Source organism: Podarcis vaucheri, assembly GCF_965113315.1.
Source record: "Podarcis vaucheri genome assembly, chromosome: 7".
Taxonomy (NCBI): domain Eukaryota; kingdom Metazoa; phylum Chordata; class Lepidosauria; order Squamata; family Lacertidae; genus Podarcis; species Podarcis vaucheri.
The window spans coordinates 2,480,250-2,499,893 of NC_138765.1; the positions used below are offsets into that span (position 1 = coordinate 2,480,250).

General features: G+C 48.7%; 1 protein-coding gene across 1 annotated transcript; it reads left to right on the forward strand.

The window, feature by feature from the left end:
- The first annotated feature begins 24 nt into the window (after positions 1 to 24).
- Positions 25 to 17,912, forward strand: THAP8 (THAP domain containing 8). Its single transcript, XM_082231296.1, has 4 exons — positions 25 to 211; positions 4,022 to 4,214; positions 9,045 to 10,079; positions 15,503 to 17,912. The coding sequence occupies exons 1-4, from the start codon at positions 129 to 131 to the stop codon at positions 15,647 to 15,649; spliced, it is 1,458 nt and encodes a 485-aa protein (XP_082087422.1). The 5' UTR covers positions 25 to 128; the 3' UTR covers positions 15,650 to 17,912.
- The last annotated feature ends 1,732 nt before the right edge of the window (positions 17,913 to 19,644 follow it).

Sequence of the window (19,644 nt, forward strand, 5' to 3'; positions counted from 1 at the left end):
GGAGGGAGGCGCTGACGCCGCGACGTCAACAACCGCCGGGCGCTGCTGCTTCTTCTCCACAGGTGCTGCCGAGGCCGCGTGAGGGAAGCGCGGAGAGAGAAGAGGAGGCGTCGGCGTCGGCGTCGGCCATGACCAAGTACTGCCGGGCGCCCAACTGCTGCAACTCGGCCAGGGAGCCGCGGACGGACAACCGGCGCCTCAGTTTCTACAAGTCAGTCAACTTTCGGGAAGGGGGGGGAAGGGGGGAGTTGGGGGGAGGGGCGTGACGTCACCGGGGAAAACAAGAACGCGGGGGGGTTGTGACGTCGCGGGGCAGTGTTGTGGCGACACGGGGGGAGAAACGGGGCGCGCGCGCACCCAGTGCTGGATTTATTTGTCCCCCCCACCCCCCCAAATTATGAGTCTTTGTAAATTGTGTTTCTCAATGAAGTTATTATTATTATTACTATTATTATTATTATTATTATTTATTTAATTGCCAAATGCTAATGCGTTTGCATAATTCAGTTTGTTAGGAATAACAAAAATAATCATTTTAAGTTGGAGCTTAATAATAATTTCGCTATTAATATACTACTTCTTAATTGTGTTTCTCTGTTAATAGACTTAATTGTATTTCAGTTCAACAGTTACTTTGGTAAAATGCATATTTTGTGATGTGCCAATGGCTTGAGATGCCTATGAAGTCCATAAATTACCATATACAGTGGTACCTCGGGTTACAGACGCTTCAGGTTACAGACTCCACTAATCCAGAAATAGTACCTCGGGTTAAGAACTTTGCTTCAGGATGAGAACAGAAATCGTGCTCTGGCGGCGCAGCGGCAGCAGGAGGCCCCATTAGCTAAAGTGGTACCTCAGGTTAAAAACAGTTTCGGGTTAAGAATGGGCCTCCAGAATGAGTTCTTAACCCGAGGTACGGCTGTAGTGCGACTGGGACACAACGGGGCCATTGCAAAATCTGCAGCAGATGCAACAACGTTTGAGGCAACTGTGTGCAAAGTTTTGTGGGAATAAACAGGGTGGGCTGCTGAGAGAGCCTGTTTACTAATTAAACACATTTCTAAGCTGCTTAATATTTTAAAATCTCAAAACCATTTTCGACCTCCGGAACGAATTAAGTACTTAACCCGAGGTACCACTGTATAGCGTATATTCAACACAAAAAACAGCAGCAATTTGTTGTGGACAAAGGACAGCTGGACATGTAAAGGACCCCATTTCCTTCAGGAGCTGAGGGCCGCATCAAACCTCAATCTGGCCCTGCCTGCACGTGGGGAAGCCAAGGAAGTGGGGAGGGCACCCCCCTAAAGGTGGTGGTGGGGATAGGGGGACCCCCCTGGTTGTGGGTGCTTTAAATCGGGCAACTTTCCCGAACCCAGGAGCCACACGTTTGGGGTCCCATTTCTTAATCTTTCTCCATATATTTTAGTTGGTGCCCCTGTTTCCACCCGCCCTGGATCAGGCCGTGACCCATTGATAGGTTCCAGCCCACCAGTTGAAGACCAGTGCTTCAAATCATCATCATCATCATCATTATTTTGTTAATTGTACCCCGCCTACCAACATACATATAAAAACATTGCATATTAAAAAGCTTCTCTCTACAGGGCTGCCTTCAGATGTCTTCTAATGGTTATATGGTTGCTCACCTCCTTAACATCTGATAAGAGGGCGTTTCCACCATGCATCGAACTCCCGGCTGTAGCCTAGATACTTTGCCGTCTTGTTTGCATGACATCACGCTAAGCCCGCCTTTGCCAACCAGGTGCCAGCCTCAGGTGTTTTGGACTACAACCCCATTAGGAATTGTAGCCCAAAATTGCGTGGGGGGCGTCGCAGGCACCAGGTTGGTGTAACTGGCTTAACTCAGGCCTGCCAAGCTCAACATGTCAACACCGGCATGTATATTATAATTTGTTTTTAAGACTGTGGTCCTTGGAAGGAAGGACGTCTCAGTACTTTTCCTCGAATTTCACTTCCTAGTAAGCAGTGTCCACAACTTCCACCACATTGGTTTTATTTATTTTCACCCAACCTGAGGAAGCCAGAAAGAGGAACCAGAATATGTGGTTATGCTTTGTAACACGGTCATGTTGCATACATCTCAAGCTGCTTTGGTTGTCCGTTTTTGCAGAAAAACAAGATATCAGTCCATTATTATTTAGTCTTTCATTTCTAGAGCTTCAGATACGGAATGTTAACCTTGGGGGGTTGGCTCTTGAATGGATAGTGAGGAGCCCCCCCCCTTCTCAAAGGATTCTTTCAGGCAGCCTCCAGATTGCTTCACCCTCCTGTTATCTTCCTCCTTCTTAAATCCTGCGTTTCTAAAGCCACTCAGTAGTTGCTAAGGCTACTTAATTCACTCTCTCCTTGATAATAGGAGACAAGCCAAACTAGATCAGACGTTGGTGATAGGAGAGCCTGGCGGGTGGAGTGCTTGTTGCTTTTTGCATTTCTTTTGGAAGTGCAGGGTGGGACTAAATATGGACATTAGCCCTGGGGGAAGAATAGTTTAATCATCCTCTCTCTGCCCCCACCTTGCTATTTTCCCAGTGTAAATCTTCCTCCCACCTCTTTTTTCCAAAATAAAAAAATTCCTTCCAGTAGCACCTTAAAGACCAACTAAGTTAGTTCTTGGTATGAGCTTTCGTGTGCATGCACACTTCTTCAGATACACAGATATACTCTTTTTTTCCAGTGGGACTATTGTAAGGGGGGAATTTACCTTGCTGGAAGCAGGGCAGGGTCAGGAAAGGAGTAGCCTTCCCCCCCCCCCCACCTAGCACTAAGGCTGTGTACATACCTACGCCTTTAAAGTACATTGAGAGAACATTCTTTCCCCCAAAGAATTCTGGGCATTGTAGATTGTTATGGGTTGCTGAGAACTGTAACTCTGTGAGGGGTGAATTGCAGCGCAAATTGCAGGTGAAAGCATGTGTTTTGAGTGTTCTCTCAAGGTATAGTGTGCGCAGGGCCTATGATTCCGATCTGATTCACACTTGCGCACCCTGTGGCTGCTTTTTAAATAAAAAGCAAAGAGATTGGATATTCAGTCGCTCAGCTTGTCTCATTTGACTGTTAAGGTGTGTATATGTCTCCCTTGTAAAATGAGGGTGTCCCACATCGTACTATGTATGTGTTTGACAAAAGGGTGGCCAGGTGTGTCAGTATATATTTGTTTATTTGGCACCAGCCATGCACGTGCTGCCTTAAAAAGACCAAAAGGCAGCAGGCAGAGGGAAAGTATGGTTTTGCCCCACCAACCTTAGTCTGCCCTCAGCCAGCCAGCTATCATCTGCCTGTCTTCTAGCTTAAATCCAAGCCGTAGAGTGGCACTGCTTTGCCAACTGCATCTTCTTTAGTCTCAGCATTGTCCTTGTAAAACTCAGCAGGGAGGAATCCTAGAGTTGGAAGAGACCACAAGGGCCATCGAGTCCAACCCCCTGCCAAGCAGGAAACACCATCAGAGCACTCCTGGCATATGGTTGTCAAGCCTCTGCTTAAAGACCTCCAAAGGAGGAGACTCCACCACACTCCTTGGCAGCAAATTCCACTGTCGAACAGCTCTTACTGTCAGGAAGTTCTTCCTAATGTTTAGGTGGAATCTTCTTTCTTGTAGTTTGGATCCATTGCGCCGTGTCCGCTTCTCTGGAGCAGCAGAAAACAACCTTTCTCCCTCCTCTATGTGACATCCTTTTATATATTTGAACATGGCTATCATATCACCCCTTAACCTCTCCTCTTCCAGGCTTCTCCAGGAGGATGGGGGCAAAACCAGAATTTTTTAGCTCTGCCTGTCATTGGTTCTGCCTCTGCCTGCCTTCTGTCCGGGTAGACACCAGACACCCCTGGCGAAAGGACAGGTCCCTTCCCAAAAGACTTACACGCTAGAGGAAAAATTAGGGAGACCACAGGTGACCTGGAGGGGAATGGAGGCCTGGGCCAAACAGGGGAGGAACATGCATTTATTTCAGCTACAGGTGTCTAGACTTTGGCATTTATTCACTCCTCCACACAGGTTTCCTCTGCACAATCCTGAACGTCTCCAGCAATGGCTCTCCCAGATGAAGCAGGAAAACTGGGTCCCGACGAAGCACCAGCACTTGTGCAGTGAGCACTTTGCCCCGTCCTGTTTTGAATACCGGTGGGGGGCGCGCTTCCTGAAGCCTGACGCTGTTCCCACCATCTTTCAGACCTCAGAAGGCTCGCTGGTGAGTGGTTGAAGAATTGGAGAATTGCCATTTTCCCAGCTGATGTTTTTTGCTGGGTGGTGTATCAGTAGCTTAAGAACATACATACCAGAGGAGCAGGGATCCTCTGGCCAAAAGCTGTGCCCATGTTTGCCTCTGGATATGTCTGCCTCTGGCACATGGCCCCCCAGGAGGCTACTCCTTAAGCAACATGGCCCCTGGGCTGGAAAAGGTTCCTCAGCCCTAGCATAGCATTTAAATAAAATCTGTTTGGAATTGGAGGCTTTTCTGTAGTAGGTGCTCAGGTTGGGTTACAGCAGTGAAAGAAAAAAGTGAGTTAGTAGCCGAAGAGTGTTTTTTTTCAGTTGTATTTCATAAAATGTATACACTGCTTGATTGTAAAAGGGGGGGATCCTCAAAGCAGTTTACAAAAAATGTATTGAAATTAATGAAAAGAATGTAAGATTTTCAAAGAGTTGAAACTAAAAACAGATTAAAACTTGCACCAGCTTTCTAAACATCTGGGTAGGCTTGTCTAAGCACAAATGTTTCTAGCAAGGGAAAGTGCTAGCCTGATATCAATGGGTGTTAAGTCACTTTGGTTGTGTGCTCAAATTTAGCAGCCGACAAACCCACAGCAGACGGCTGGTTAAATTTCAGAGTGGGCCTGGTCATGTTATTATCCCATGTTAAATCTCTCCACTTTTGTGTTTGGGAGATTCACTTGCTAATTTCAGAAGTTCAGTCTGTACTGGATCCTTGCATGCCTCTTTGCTCTCACAAACTGTTTACGCTGATAGCACTAGTTAGATCCAGCCTGCTTTCTAGAACTCCCCCCCCCCCCTTGGTGGCTGCTATATATATATCTCAGCTGCGCAGCATCTTGGACTTGGATCCGAGAGCAAACAAACCTTTGCCATGTGATTTGTAACACAGAATAATAAACACCGCAGAGTATTGGGTTAAGAGGTGGATTTGTGTATGTTCCACTGCTGGGAGCATGTTTTGAGGGTAATAACCGCTGTGTGCACACAGCAAAGCAGTTAATTCCACGTGTCCTAAACACTGGACTATGTCAGGGGAAGATCAAAGGCTGGCTGAAGAGGGACCAAAGCCCTGAGTGTAGAATGATGCCCTGATCTTTTCCTTGGTTACTCAGTTCTGCACTCCACATGCTGAAGCATTGTAGATATGTCTGCATTTATTTGAAACACTTTTACCTGGCTCTTTGGCTCGTGTGAGATGAGTGATGGACAAAATGGTCCCTGCCCCACAGGCTTACAATCTTAATAACAGGACACAAAATGGAAAAGAGCTAGGGTAGGGAAGCAAAGAGGCATTGCTTCTTAAGTTTACGCAGTTCTTATAAATGAGCAGCTTAAATATAAAATGGCTGAGGGAGACGAGCAGAGCTAACTGAGTGGCGCTGCTTTCTCATCTCTTCCTGTGCTGCAGACTGATGGAATGTTTTGGTCTCTCTCCCCTGTCCCCCCGTCCCCCCAATTCCTCTGTGGGCTCCTGTATTGGGTGACCTGGAGTAAGAGTCCTAAAACTGGAGAGGAGTATCATCTGGCTGATAATGCTTAGCCTCTAAATAGTGCTCTTTCAGTGCTTAAGGTACACATTTTCAGCTATCCCTAATGAAAACCTCTGCAACATATGAGCATTATTGTCAAGGCCTTACTGACTATCTAGAAGAAAGGCAAAGCCGTCTCCCAGATGTCAGTTGGATGTCTTGCTTTCTGAAGCACCATATGACAGGCGGGAACCAGCTCTGTCCCATGTGGTCATGCTGCCCTCAGAGGCAAAAGCACAGCGTGAATTTGACTGGGACGGAGGTGGTGGCAAACTCGTCTCCTGGCAAACAAAGGCCAGACAAAACCCATGGATTCCTGGTCACTGTCCTCAAACAGTATGGGATGACTGGGGCTGCAGACACACCACATATTTAAAGCACGTTATCTGCGCCAAAGAATCCTGGGAAATGTAGTTTATCCCTCACAGTTTACTACTCCCAGCCCCTGTAACAGACCACGGTGCCCAGGATTCTTTGGGAGAAGTCGTGTGCTCTAAATGTACGATGTATAAGAATGGATTGGCTGCCTGCTGAGTTTGTAGCTCTGGTGGCATTTGGACTGGGCGCTTCTCAGCTCACACCGAAGTTCTCCACCCCTCTGGCATTGTAGCAGTGCATCAATCCAGCAGCCTAGATGTGGTCGGGAATGGTCTGCTAGCAGCAGAGGAAAGGCTGGGAGACCCTCCCTCCATTGGCTCTTTATCACCGTAACCTACCCCTGGGTAAAGGGCAGATAAGAAATCGCATGAATAAGTCGCCCTTTGGTTCCTCAGAAACCATTCTATTCAGGGCATGAGGCGTTGATGTAGCTTTATGTAGAGCTAGTGCAGGCTTCCTCAGACTTGGCCCTCCAGCTGTTTGGGGACTACAACTCCCATGATCCCTAGCTAGCAGGACCAGTGGTCAGGGATGATGGGAATTGTATTTTTTTTATTAATATTTTATTAGGTTTTATCAATAGACAAGTTCAGAAAAATACAAAAACAGAAAAATACAAAATTACAAAATACAAAAATACAAACATTAAACACAAAAAAGAAGAAAAAACACATATAAAAGAAAACAAAACTCCCTCTTTCTTGATTTCTCATCTTTAGTTAACTTATTTTCCTGACTTCCTCACGTCTCCCTTTTTTGTATCCCTTTTAAAAATTGGTTCAGCAAATTCATATCCTATTAGTTTATCTATTATCAATCCCATCTTACATTTTACCTTGTTGCTAGAACCCCTTCAATTCATTTCAATGTCATCAGCATGCAAAAATTTTACAATATTTCTGTAAATAAGTTTTAAATTTCCTCCAATCTTCTTCCACCAACTCTTCTCCCTGGTCTCAGATTCTGCCAGTCATTTCCGCCGGGGGACGATGGGAATTGTAGTCCCCAAGCAGCTGAAGGGCTGAGTTTGGGGATGCCTGAGCTAGTCCTTGACTTTCCAAAGAACATAAGAGCCTTCTGGATCCGGCTGATGGCCCCTGTTCTCACGGTGCCCAACCAAATGCAAGCAGGATTTCAAGCACAAGAGAACTTTCCCCTCCTGTTGTTTCCAGCAACTGATATTCAGAATCATTGCTGCCTCCCAGCTGTGGTGGCACAGCAGAGCCATAATGGCTAGTGGCCAGAACTAGGCCTGTCCTCCTCCATCAGCCTTCTCTTAACGCCGTCCTCGTTGGCTGCAGTGCTCGTCTGTTGCATCAGAGAGTCTTGTGGTACCTTCAGGCCCAACACATTGGGCTTTTGTTGTTGTTGTTGTTTGTCTTGCGTCGGTCTTAATGCCGCAATAAATCTGTTTAGTCTATTTTAAGGCACCACAAGACTTTTTGTGGTTAGTGCTTGAATGTGCTTCTTCCCCTGTTCTCTCATCTCTTTTTCAATCTGTATCTTGCCTCTTAGACCAAACCTGTGAGCAAAGGCTGTGGGGTGTTCTTGCCATCTTTGCACAGCTCATAGGAAACATCAGGCACTTTAAAAACAAGGGGAAGGAATGCAGTGTGGGGTTCAGGGCCTTGTCTTGTCTAGCTCACCTTGTGGGGGGATCGGTAGAGATGCGCTCTACGTGGGGCTCCCTTTGAAGGTGACCTGGAAACTACAACTAATCCAGAATGCGGCAGCTAGACTGGGGACTGGGAGCAGCTGCCAAGACCACGTAACACCAGTCTTGAAAGACCTACCTGGCTCCCAGGACGTTTCTGAGCATAATTCAAAGTGTTGGTGCTGACCTTTAAAGCCCTAAACGGCCTCGGTCCATTATACCTGAAGGAGTGTCTCCACCCCCATTGTTCTGCCCGGACACTGAGGTCCAGATCTGAGGGCCTTCTGGCGGTTCCCTAATTGCGAGAAGCCAAGTTACATGGAACCACAGGGCCTTCTTGGTAGTGGCACCCGCCCTGTGTAACTCCCTCCCAACAGATGTCAAAGAGAAGAACAACTACCAGACTTTTAGAAGACATCTGAAGCCCTCTTTAGAGAACCTTTTCATAGAATCATAGAGTTGGAAGAGACCACAAGGGCCATCGAGTCCAACCCCCTGCCAAGCAAGATTCCTGTTTAGGTGGAATCTTCTTTCTTGTAGTTTGGATCCATTGCTCTGTGTCCGCTTCTCTGGAGCAGCAGAAAACAACCTTTCTCCCTCCTCTATGTGACATCCTTTTATATATTGGAACATGGCTATCATATCACCCCTTAACCTCCTCTTCTCCAGGCTAAACATGCCCAGCTCCCTTAGCCGTTCCTCATAAGGCATCGTTTCCAGGCCTTTGACCATTTTGGTTGCCCTCCTCTGGACACGTTCCAGTTTGTCAGTGTCCTTCTTGAATTGTGGTGCCCAGAACTGGACACAGTACTCCAGGTGAGGTCTGACCAGAGCAGAATACAGTGGCACTATTACTTCCCTTGATCTAGATGCTATGCTCCTATTGATGCAGCCCAGAATTGCATTGGCTTTTTTAGCTGCCGCGTCACACTGTTGGCTCATGTCAAGTTTGTGGTCAACCAAGACTCCTAGATCCTTTTCACATGTACTGCTCTCAAGCCAGGTGTCCCCCATCTTGTATTTGTGCCTCTCATTTTTTTTGCCCAAGTAAGAGGCACAAATACAAGATGGGTATTTTTAATGTTTAACAGACTACTGTATTTCAATGCTTTGTTGGAAGCCACCCAGAGTGACTGGGGAAACCCAGCTCGATGGGCGGGGTATGAATAATTTATTGTTATTATTATTATTATTAATTGTCTTGGAAGGACAGCTGCTCATTTGTCTGCTTTCGCTTTTGCAGAAGAGGGAAAACCCGGCCCGGACTTCCTCCGATGTCCCAGCTAAGAAGCTCATCATTGAATGCCAAGGGGAGAGGAGCATGCCGGGACCCCAAGCCATAAGCCACCCTGAGCCCAACGCCCTGGAAACGCTTGCCATCGCCATTGACCCCAGCGTGGCAGCTGCCCCGATCTACGTGGAGACCCAGTCCTCCGCCTCAGACTTTCCTGCCCTCTCAGGGCCCTTGGTCGGGGCTGTGAACCTGCTGCCTTTGGTCCAAATCGTGGAGCCCCTCAAGGCCGTGACGCTGACTGTGTCTTCCCCGGTGGATGCCAGCCAGCCTCTCCCGGACCGGGTGGAGCAACAGGTGGTTGACTTCTTGGCCTCGCTGCCGCCGGCGACCCTAGAAGCTACGCCGGGCTCGTCCAGGGGGGCCTCTGAGCCCTTTTGTGCAGAGGTGGCCGTGCCCTGTGAGGTGGTGGCGACTGCCAACCAGCCGCCGCTCCAGGCCCTGATGGCCAACCCAGCCATGGCTCCGGAGCAAGGGGCGCTCATCATCGAGAATGTCTCCATCGAGCCGTTTCTGGAGACTGACCCCTCCGCCGCCGCCGTCCTGCGCTCCCTGCAGGAGCCACCCGCCGAAGTGGTGGCGTACTTCGAGACCATCCCGACGGCGCCCATCACGGCCGCCGCCGCTTCCGGCGTGACCCCCCCAGAGACGGTGCTGTCCTCCGCCCTGAGCCTCCCCATTGTCTCCACCGTCCCCATCGTCTCCAACCAGGCGCCTCCGAAGGCCCCCCTGGCGGAGGAGGAGAAGCTGGAGGAGCTGAGCTCGGCCGAGTCCTTGGAGGAGCAGCTGGAGGAGCACCGCTACCACAAGCACGAGGGGGCGGCCTCGGAGCTCGTGGAGGTGGTGATGGGCCTTCAGAAGAAGGTGAAGGTTCTCCAGCAGAGGCACCGCCGGCACTGCGCCAAGCTGGAGGCCATGGAAGGGGTGGTGGAGCAGCTGCGGAAGGAGAACCTGGTGTCCGAGGAGAAGCTGAAGCTGCTGGAAATGGTAAGCTGGCTTTGCAGGGCGGCTGGTCTCCTTGGGCTGCAGGAGAGAGGCAAGCACGGGTCGGAGATCAGGTCCGCTGGGATTTCTCAGCTGCTGCGTTTTCCTTTTTAAGCATGAAGCTTCTAGGCCTCATGAGTACAGTGGTGCCTCGCAAGACGAAAAGAATCCGTTCTGTGATTCTCTTCGTCCAGCGGTTTTTTCGTCTTGCGAAGCAAGCCCATTGAAGGATTAGAGGATTAGCGCTATTAGCGGCTTTTAGAGGCTTATCTGCTGATCGGATCAGCTGATAAGCGGCTTAGCGGCTTAGAAAGGGGGGGGGGGAGGAAATAAAACCAGCAGGAACTCGCAAGACGTTGTCGTCTTGCAAAGCAAGCCCATAGGAAATTCGTTTTGCGAAGCACCTCCAAAACGGAAAACTCTTTCGTCTAGCGAGTTTTCCGTCTTGCGAGGCATTCGTCTTGCGGGGCACCACTGTACAGGGGCGGTTGGGAATATATATAAAAGGGAAGAACCTGGAAATAATCGAGGAAGGTAAGTAATGGGTTTTGTGGCAGGGGGTTCTTTTTAAAACACACACATATAAGTTTTCCAATTTAATAATAATAATAATAATAATAATAATAATAATAATAATAATAATAATAATATTTATACCCCGCCCATCTGGCTGCGTTTCCCCAGCCACTCTGGGCAACTCCCAATAGAATATTAAAAACACAATAAATACATCAAACATCAAAAACTTCCTTATACAGGGTTGCCTTCTGATGTCTTCTAAAGGTTGCATAATCATTTCCTTGACATCTGATGGGAGGGCGTTCCACAGGGCTGGCGCCACCACCGAGAAGGCCCTCTGCCTGGTTCCCTGTAACCTCACTTCTCGCAGGGAGGGAACTGCCAGAAGGCCCTCGGTGCTGGACCTTATTGTCCGGGCTGAACGATGGGGGTGGAGACGCTCCTTCAGGTATACAGGACCGAGGCCGTTTAATCCAATAAAGGCCACATTAAAAACATTCCGAATTATAAAATAATAAAGCATTCCAAATATTAAGCCAAATAATAAATCTTTGTTTCACTTCCTACGCTCTGAGGCTGGAGGATTGCCATCCCCTCACATTTGCGCTGCTTTCTTAATTACCGTATTTTTCGCACCATAGGGCGCACCGGACCATAGGGCGCACCCAGTTTTTAGGGGGGGAATTCAAGAAAAAAAATATTCCCCCCCCCCGCAGCCCCAAAGAGCAGCGTACAGGCTGCACACAACCTCTCCCTGCCGGAGGGGATGCGTGCAGCTATGGATCAAGCCAAGGTAGCGAGCGGGATGGATCCCGCTCGCTATTTTGGCTTCCCCTTTAGCTCCGTGCAGCCTCTCCCTCCCCGGGAGAGGCTGCGTGGGGCTAAAGAATCCATAGCCCCGTGCAGCCTCTCCTTGGCAGAGGGGCTGCGCGCAGCTATGGAGGAAGCCAAGGCAGCGAACGGGATGGATCCCGCTCGCTGTTTTGGCTTCCCCTTTAGCTCCGTGCAGCCTCTCCTTGGCGGAGGGGCTGCACAGGGCTTTCCTGGCTTTACTGGGAGGTGGGGGGATTCCCTCACCTCTCCCAAAAGCCCGCAGAAGCCGTGCAAACCCTTTAAAGGGATCGCGGCTTCTCCTGCCTTTTGTGAGAGGTGAGGAAATTCCCCCACCTCCCGCAAAACCGGCAGAAGCCGCGCGCCTTTTAAAAGGGCTGCACGGCTTCTCCTGGGAGGCGGGGGGATTCCCCCACCTCCCGCAAAACTGGAAGCAGCCGTGCGCCTTTTAAAAGGGCTGCACGGCTTCTCCTGGGAGGCGGGGGGATTCCCCCACCTCCCGCAAAACTGGAAGCAGCCGTGCGCCTTTTAAAAGGGCTGCACGGCTTCTCCTGGGAGGCGGGGGGATTCCCCCACCTCCCGCAAAACTGGAAGCAGCCGTGCGCCTTTTAAAAGGGCTGCACGGCTTCTCCTGGGAGGCGGGGGGATTCCCCCACCTCCCGCAAAACTGGAAGCAGCCGTGCGCCTTTTAAAAGGGCTGCACGGCTTCTCCTGGGAGGCGGGGGGATTCCCCCACCTCCCGCAAAACTGGAAGCAGCCGTGCGCCTTTTAAAAGGGCTGCACGGCTTCTCCTGGGAGGCGGGGGGATTCCCCCACCTCCCGCAAAACTGGCAGAAGCTGTGCGCCTTTTAAAAGGGCTGCACGGCTTCTCCTGGGAGGCGGGGGGATTCCACCACCTCCCGCAAAACCGGCAGAAGCCGCGCGCCTTTTAAAAGGGCTGCACGGCTTCTCCTGGCTTTCCTGGGAGGTGGGAGAAGGGACTGATGCCGCCAGTCAGTCCCTTCTCACTCCTGTTGAAAAGCCCGCAAGAGCGCACGGAGCTTGTGTGCGGCTCTTGGGGGCTTTTCCCGCCTGCTTCCCCCCTGCATTCGTTCCATAGGACGCACACACATTTTCCCTTGCTTTTTAGGAGGGAAAAAGTGCGTCCTATGGTGCGAAAAATACGGTAGTCCATGCGGTTCTTATAAATCAATCCGATGTTAATCCTTTGTTCGTTTTCACAGCCTCTGAGTTCGTCCCGCAAGCGAGTTATATCAAAACAGTATGTTTCTGTGTGGGTGTTTATTTTCTTCCATGTCTTTCACTTTCACTTCTCCATGCCTGTATTATCCAATACGACACGTCCCAAAATGGAGGAAATCTGGCTTTCTGCCCATTGTTCCAGGCATAAGTCCAAACCTCTTCGTTTCATCTCATACCAGAACAGATAAGCCTGTACTTTGGCTAGAAGCCTCAATTCCTATCTTCCGCTCTTAACAGTCCATCAAAATTAATTGCAAATTCATATATCTTTTCCACACAGTTAATAATTAGATCAAAATTATATCAGTATCACAGTACAGTACCATCTCGCTTGTGTACATAATCAATTGGTAATAATAATAATAATAATAATAATAATAATAATAATAATAAATAATTTATTCCCTGGGCGGAGCCAGGCTCAGGGTGGCTAACATCAATAAAATTTCAGTAAAAACATAATAAGGAAAAAAAGAAAAAGAAAAAAAAATTTAAAATACAGGTTAAAATGCAATTTAAAATGAAGCCTCATTTTAAAAGTCAAACTTTCAGACATTCCAGGGGGATTTGCCAAGTAAAGTAGCAAATACGCAATATATCAAAAAGAAACAAAGGAGGCTCACCCCCTCTTCCCGTTCCGACGTACCAGTACCATAATAAAGATAGTCTCTCTTCCATGGGTTTTGGTGGGGGGTTCTTTCCTTGGTGAGGGCATGTGTTGAATGGTCCTCCTGTTCCCCTGCCCAACCTTGAGCTAAAGGTTCTGCAGCTGTTATCCACGATAGAGCCTCCAGTTTCAGGGGCAGTCTAGCTCACAGTCGCAACCAGAAGCAAGATGGCGGACGAGACGAAGCCCCTTTGGCCTGCTCCAGCAAAACCACCCTTGCATTTTTAGCAAGGTCTGCCCGTTTCGCTTAAATACAGTGGTGCCTCGCAAGACGAAAAGAATCCGTTCTGTGATTCTCTTCGTCTAGCGGTTTTTTCCCGTCTTGCGAAGCAAGCCCATTGAAGGATTAGCGGATTAGCGCTATTAGAGGCTTTTAGAGGCTATTAGTGGCTTATCTGCTGATCGGATCAGCTGATAAGCGGCTTAGCGGCTTAGAAAAAGGGGGGGGGGGAAAGCAGGAACTCGCAAGACATTGTTGTCTTGCGAAGCAAGCCCATAGGAGATTCGTTTTGGCTTGTACATTCATTTCAACAACTTACAGGCCACATAATTGCAGAGGGTTGGACTAGATGACCCTCTGGAGCCCTTCCAGGTCTACAGTTCTGTAATTCTATGAACCATAGCTCCACAGTAGAGCAACTGCTTTGCCTGCAGAAGAGCGCTTCTGGATCAGGCCAGTGGCCCACCTAGTCCAGCATCACAGCGCCCAATCAGAAGCCTATTATGGGAAGCCTGCAAGCAGGACCCGGGTGCGAGAGCCCTTTCCCCTCTTGTGGTCAGCAACTGATTGCAGAAGCACTGCTGTGTCTGACAGTTTTATTGCTGTAAACAGCTGGTTATCTCCCGCTTGGACTACTGCAATGCGCTCTACGTTGGGCTTCCTTTGAAGGTGACCCGGAAACTACAACTAATCCAGAATGCGCCTTCTAGACTGGTGACTGGGAGCAGCTGCTGAGACCATATAACACCGGTCCTGAAAGACCTACATTGGCTCCCAGTACATTTCCAGGCACAATTCAAAGTGTTGGTGCTGACCTTGAAAGCCCTAAACGGCCTCGGCCCAGTATACCTGAAGGAGCGTCTCCACCCCCATCGTTCTGCCTGGACACTGAGGTCCAGCACTGAGGGCCTTCTGGCAGTTCCCTCACTGTGAGAAGCCAAGTTACAGGGAACCAGGCAGAGGGCCTTCTCGGTGGTGGCGCCCTCCCTGTGGAACGCCCTCCCACCAGATGTCAAAGAGAAGAACAACTACCAGAGTTTTAGAAGACATCTGAAGGCAGCCCTGTTTAGGGAAGCTTTTAATGTTTGATGTATCATAGTACAGTATTTTAATATTCTTTTGGAAGCCGCCCAGAGTCGCTGGGGAAACCCAGCCAGATGGGCGGGGTATAAATAATAAATTATTATTATTATTATTATTATTATTATTAAATGAATATTTATCTAGTGACACAGTGATATGCAGATATTTTCCTAAATGAATAAACCAACAAGGTGTCGGGGAACCTCTTATTTTTTTTATTTTTTATTGGAAGTTTTATTTACAACATAACATAAACCCCCCCAATACAGAAATCCACCCTCATTAAACGTGAACATAACATACAGTGAGCATAACATAAAACAATACAAACAACCAAATAAAAGACTTCCTTTATCCTGTATCTGGCCTCCTTATTTACTCCTTATAAGCTGTTTCCTTTATGAATAATTATTAAGATTTTTCTAATTATAACTTTAATATCCACAAAGTCTCCTGCAGACATTAATCGAAACAAGTCCAGGTATGTATTTTAGGGCCCTGTTTTGCGAAGTATTCTCTGCATTTCCCGCGTGCTTTTCGAAACTCTTGTCTAGTGTGATCTCTCATTGCCTCTGTTAATCTAGCCAGTTCAATATACTCTAACAGTTTGTCTTGCCATTCCTTTTTTGTTGGCACGGTTTCTTTTTTCCAGTTTTTAGCAATTAGGATCCTTCCTGCTCCTGTGGCATAGAGGAATATTTTCTGATCTTCCCTTGCTATACCTGTGTCCGTTATCCCTAGTAGAAAAGCTTCTGTATTTTTCATAAAGTTAAACATGTTTTTAAGCTCGCCATATACTATATTCCAGAAGCTTCTTTCGGGGACCCTCTTAACCTCTCCCACTCTGTTCTTCCCCTCACTCAGGCCTGCCTACAGTCCAGCACTCTTGTGCCTGAAGCCGGCGCTGCTGTGGCCATCATCTGCCAGGACAATGACCAGGCGCTGGTCTACGCCGTGCCCCAGCTCCCAGAAGAAGGGAACGAGACCATCATCCACGTGGAGGAGCAGTAATCTCGGAGGCGGCAGAGGGCAGTCGGGAGCCAACCCTCGTTGCGTTCCATTTGGCCAAAGGCACCCGTCAGGGAGGGTCCCGGCCGGCGCCTACGTCTTTCGGCTGCAAGAATCTCAGGCCTGGGGCCACCAGGCCTGTTCTGATCTCAGCTGCCTAACCCGATGGCCTTATTGCGACGGCACCTTATTTTGCGGGAAAGTTGCCTGAAATAATTGTACATAAAAATTGTCTGGGTGGGGGGGAATTGAGCCACTGTGTGCGTGCGTGCGTGTTTGCCTCCTCTTCTGCGCTTGAGCCTCGAAGCTGCTGCCGCCGCTGCCTCGTTCGTCGTGATAACCGCTGCTTGGTGTGAGCCGGACGGCCCTCGCCAGCTTGCTTTGCTAGCAAGGCACAGGCAAGGGCGGACAGGCCCATCTTGGCGGCTGAACTGCTGCGCTGCTTTTTGGGCGCCTGAAATTGCCACACTTTGAGGTTGGGCTTGCCTAGGTGCCTTTCTAAAGGGCTCAGCTTCAGGGCATCTCTGTCTTTCTCTCTTTCTCTCTCTCTGTGTGAGAGAGAATTGCCCCCTCTCTCTTCCTGCTTCCAGCAGAACTGAGTGCACAGACGGCTGGTATCTCTGCAGTCTCCACACTAATCTGAAGGCAAAAGTATTTGCTACTTGTCCCCATAGACCTTTTCATACCTGGGCACTTGTGGAATCATCAGGCCACCCAGTGCCTGGGAGCTGGTGGTATCCATACAAGGAGGGGGTTGAGAGAGGAGCAGAAAGGAGTCTCTCACACACACCCTTTGTGGAGAACATGTAGTGGAAGCTGTTAGCAAGAGGCCGTGATGAATGGCAATCCCACATGCGCGCCTGCTACAAAAGCGAGATTGAAACCAGATCAGTACATGAGAACATGAGAGAGCTGAGCTGCGAAAGTGTTTTGAGCATTCCAAGAGACTCATTTCCATCTTTTCAGCTGCTTGACAGATTGCGCAGTAACGGAATCGTTTCAGACCCAACGCTTTTGCTTGCGTCGACCTATTGCAGCTCCTTGCGATCTCTTGAAAAGCGATTCTGTTCAGTCGAGTAGTTCAGACAGGCCACGTCTGACTGAAGGTGAAGGCTCAGTAGGGAGATTGTAGGGAGCAGCCTGTCTCAACCGTCTTAATCTTGCAAACTTCAGGGAAGTCCCAGCATGGTGCACTTCAAAACGTTGAAGGCCTGCATTTGACAACAAAGCCTCCATAACTTACAGCACAACCACGGAGGTCTACCTATTCTTGAGCCCCACTTGGGTATTTAAATTCCTCGCATGGGCGAGGAGGTTGAGGATCTCCACCCCCATTGCCTCCCCACAGGGTGGAGAGCCAAACATCTGCAGCAGGGAGCCTGTTCTGCTTATGTAAACCCCCCCTTTTTCCGGAGATCTAGAACCCTGGAAGACCAGGATTCTAGAATCCACAGAAAGCCTTCCAGCACGTGGAAGGCAATAGTGCCAGCTGCAGGGAACATGATGGAGGGCACTATCCCCATGGCCCCATCCCGTCCTCCCCCTCACGTGATGCTGCCAGCAGGGTAGGGAGAAGCTTTGGCAGGAAGCGTAGCTGGTTTCCTGCTAAGGACCCATTGCTTCGCTGAATGCGTTCTACATCCTTTCTGGTTCAGATGGAAGATCCCCTCTCGTCCTTCGTCATGCTTCCCGCGGTGACTTGCCAGGCTGCCAGTGGGGCTTGAAGGTAAATAGTCCCCCTGCCCCACAACCAGTGCTCAGTGGCAGATTCTCCCATTAGCAGATGTTGCTTCCCTAAGTCACTCTCATGTCATCAGGGATGATAGCGGAAGGCTTTACAAGAATGTCTGCTGCTCCATGGGTTCCCTCTGTCTTCTATCTAGACTCCTTTCATCGTTTCTTTGAGGATGTCCTCTTGCGGCTACCATCTTAGGTTTTCTTTTCATACAGTATTTTTGTCCCATAGCCAGCCCAATAAAGAGTTGTTTTGAGTTTGTGAGTGAGTGGGTGTTCTGGTAAATCCTCCTTTTAAAAAAAAATGTTATTAAGGTTTTGCTTTTTTAAAAAACAACAACACGGGTCTCTGTAATTGAAAGTTAATCCAGGAGTAGGAGGAAAGGCTGAAAAATAAAACACGACAATGTGATTGTAGATCTTGGTGAGGGGCAGAAACTGACGGTGGGAAGAACCTCACTGGGGGTGGTGGGGGTGATAACAGTGCTGTAATACAAAAAAAAATTCCCTAATAAATGGAATATTGGAAAAACGGGGCAACGGTTGAGAATCCTTCTGTAAGTGGAAGCTTTGGCTGTGTTAGAACTTGGAAGAATTGAATGCCTGTCCTTGGATATCCCCCCCAAAAAAAAAATCCCAAAGGAAAGGTTGGAATTGGTGGCCCAAGTTGTGTTGGATGTTAGAATTCTTTGGGAGAGTACAGAATGCCTGGATCTTATTTTTTTAATATTTTATTTATATCCCATCTTTCCCCCAAGGAGCACTCGGTGGCTTGCATGGCTGTCCTCTTCTGCAATTAGCCCCCAAAACAATCCTGCGAGGTTAGACTGAGAGCATCTCACCCATTGAGCTTCATGGCTGGGGGTGGGGTGGGTGGATTTGAGCCCCGGTCTCCCAGGTCCTGGTCTAGCACGCTGACCACTATATCACACTGACACTCAGGGAACTTGCCTTCACTTTAAAACAAGCCGGACGCTTTTTAAATGAGCGGGGTTGGCCTAGATAGCCTCTGGGGGTCCCTTCCAGCTCCTCAATTCTACGATTCTATCTGGAGGGAGCCTCAGGTTGGTGAAGAGGCTGTTCTGATGGGCAGGAAGCCCTGCCTCTCGCTGCTCCCTCCGCAAACCACTGTCGGGTTGTGATGATTTCACTTACGTTCACGCACTACAAGCAAGGAAGCCCTCTTAGGGAAGCTTGGCATTTAATTGCTCCCTTTTCGGCTACTCAAAAGAGCCTGATGGATCCCTGAACGGCTGCACACTCAACATCTTTCGTATCCGTTTCTCCATGCCATTCCCGTTTTAATTACTGGCATACCATTTTATAGATACGGCAAGCGTAAAAAGGTTGGAGACTTTGAGTAGAGGTTTCTGAAGTTGATTTGTGGTAATGGCTCCTTCGCTGCCAACTGAATTCCTGGCAAAACCTTGACTGTCGTCCCAGCTGGAGGGGAAACGGATGTGTTTGGGCAGAGTCTTCAGATGGGGCCACTTTGCCACTGCTCTCAACATCTGTAGCATGGGTAGGCAAACTAAGGCCCAGGGGCCGGATCCGGCCCAATCGCCTTCTAAATCCGGCCCGCGGACGGTCCGGGAATCAGTGTGTTTTTACATGAGTAGAAAGTGTCCTTTTATTTAAAATGCATCTCTGGGTTATTTGTGGGGCATAGGAATTCGTTCACTTCCCCCCAAAAAATATAGTCTGGACCCCCACAAGGTCTGTGGAACAGTGGACTGGCCCCCTGCTGAAAATGTTTGCTGACCCCTGATCTGTAGCCTGTCGGTGGTAATTAGAGACCTTGGACAGCGACCCTGAGGTTCAGCCATAGCTGTACCACTGGGGAACATGCGCACATGAATGTTATTCATATATATAATCCAGTGCCGGATTTATGTATAAGCTAAGCAAGCTATAGTTTAGGGCCCCACTCTCTTGGGGGGGGTCCAAAAAAAATTAAAGGGGGGAAAATCTGGATGTACATTTCCAAAATACAAGATAAAAAATAAAACAAGATATTCATACAGCAACAGTGGCAAATGGCTTTAGATCCCTATGAGGTCCATAAATTACTATACAGCATGTATTCAACACAAAAAACTGACAATTTGTTCTTGGCAAAGGACAGTTGGACGTACAAAGGGCCCCATTACCTTCAGTAGTTTAGGGCCTCATCAAACCAAAATCGGGCCCTGATATAATCCCACTTTTCCTCCAGAATCAGCATACAAGCCGGTCTGCAAAAATAAAAAGAAATACAGATAATA

Coding starts and splice junctions, on each gene's coding strand:
- THAP8 (XM_082231296.1), top strand. CDS start 129: ATGACCAAGTACTGCCGGGCGCCCAACTGCTGCAACTCGGCCAGGGAG. Junction 212..4,021: donor CGGCGCCTCAGTTTCTACAA/GTCAGTCAACTT, acceptor TCCTCCACACAG/GTTTCCTCTGCACAATCCTG. Junction 4,215..9,044: donor AGACCTCAGAAGGCTCGCTG/GTGAGTGGTTGA, acceptor TCGCTTTTGCAG/AAGAGGGAAAACCCGGCCCG.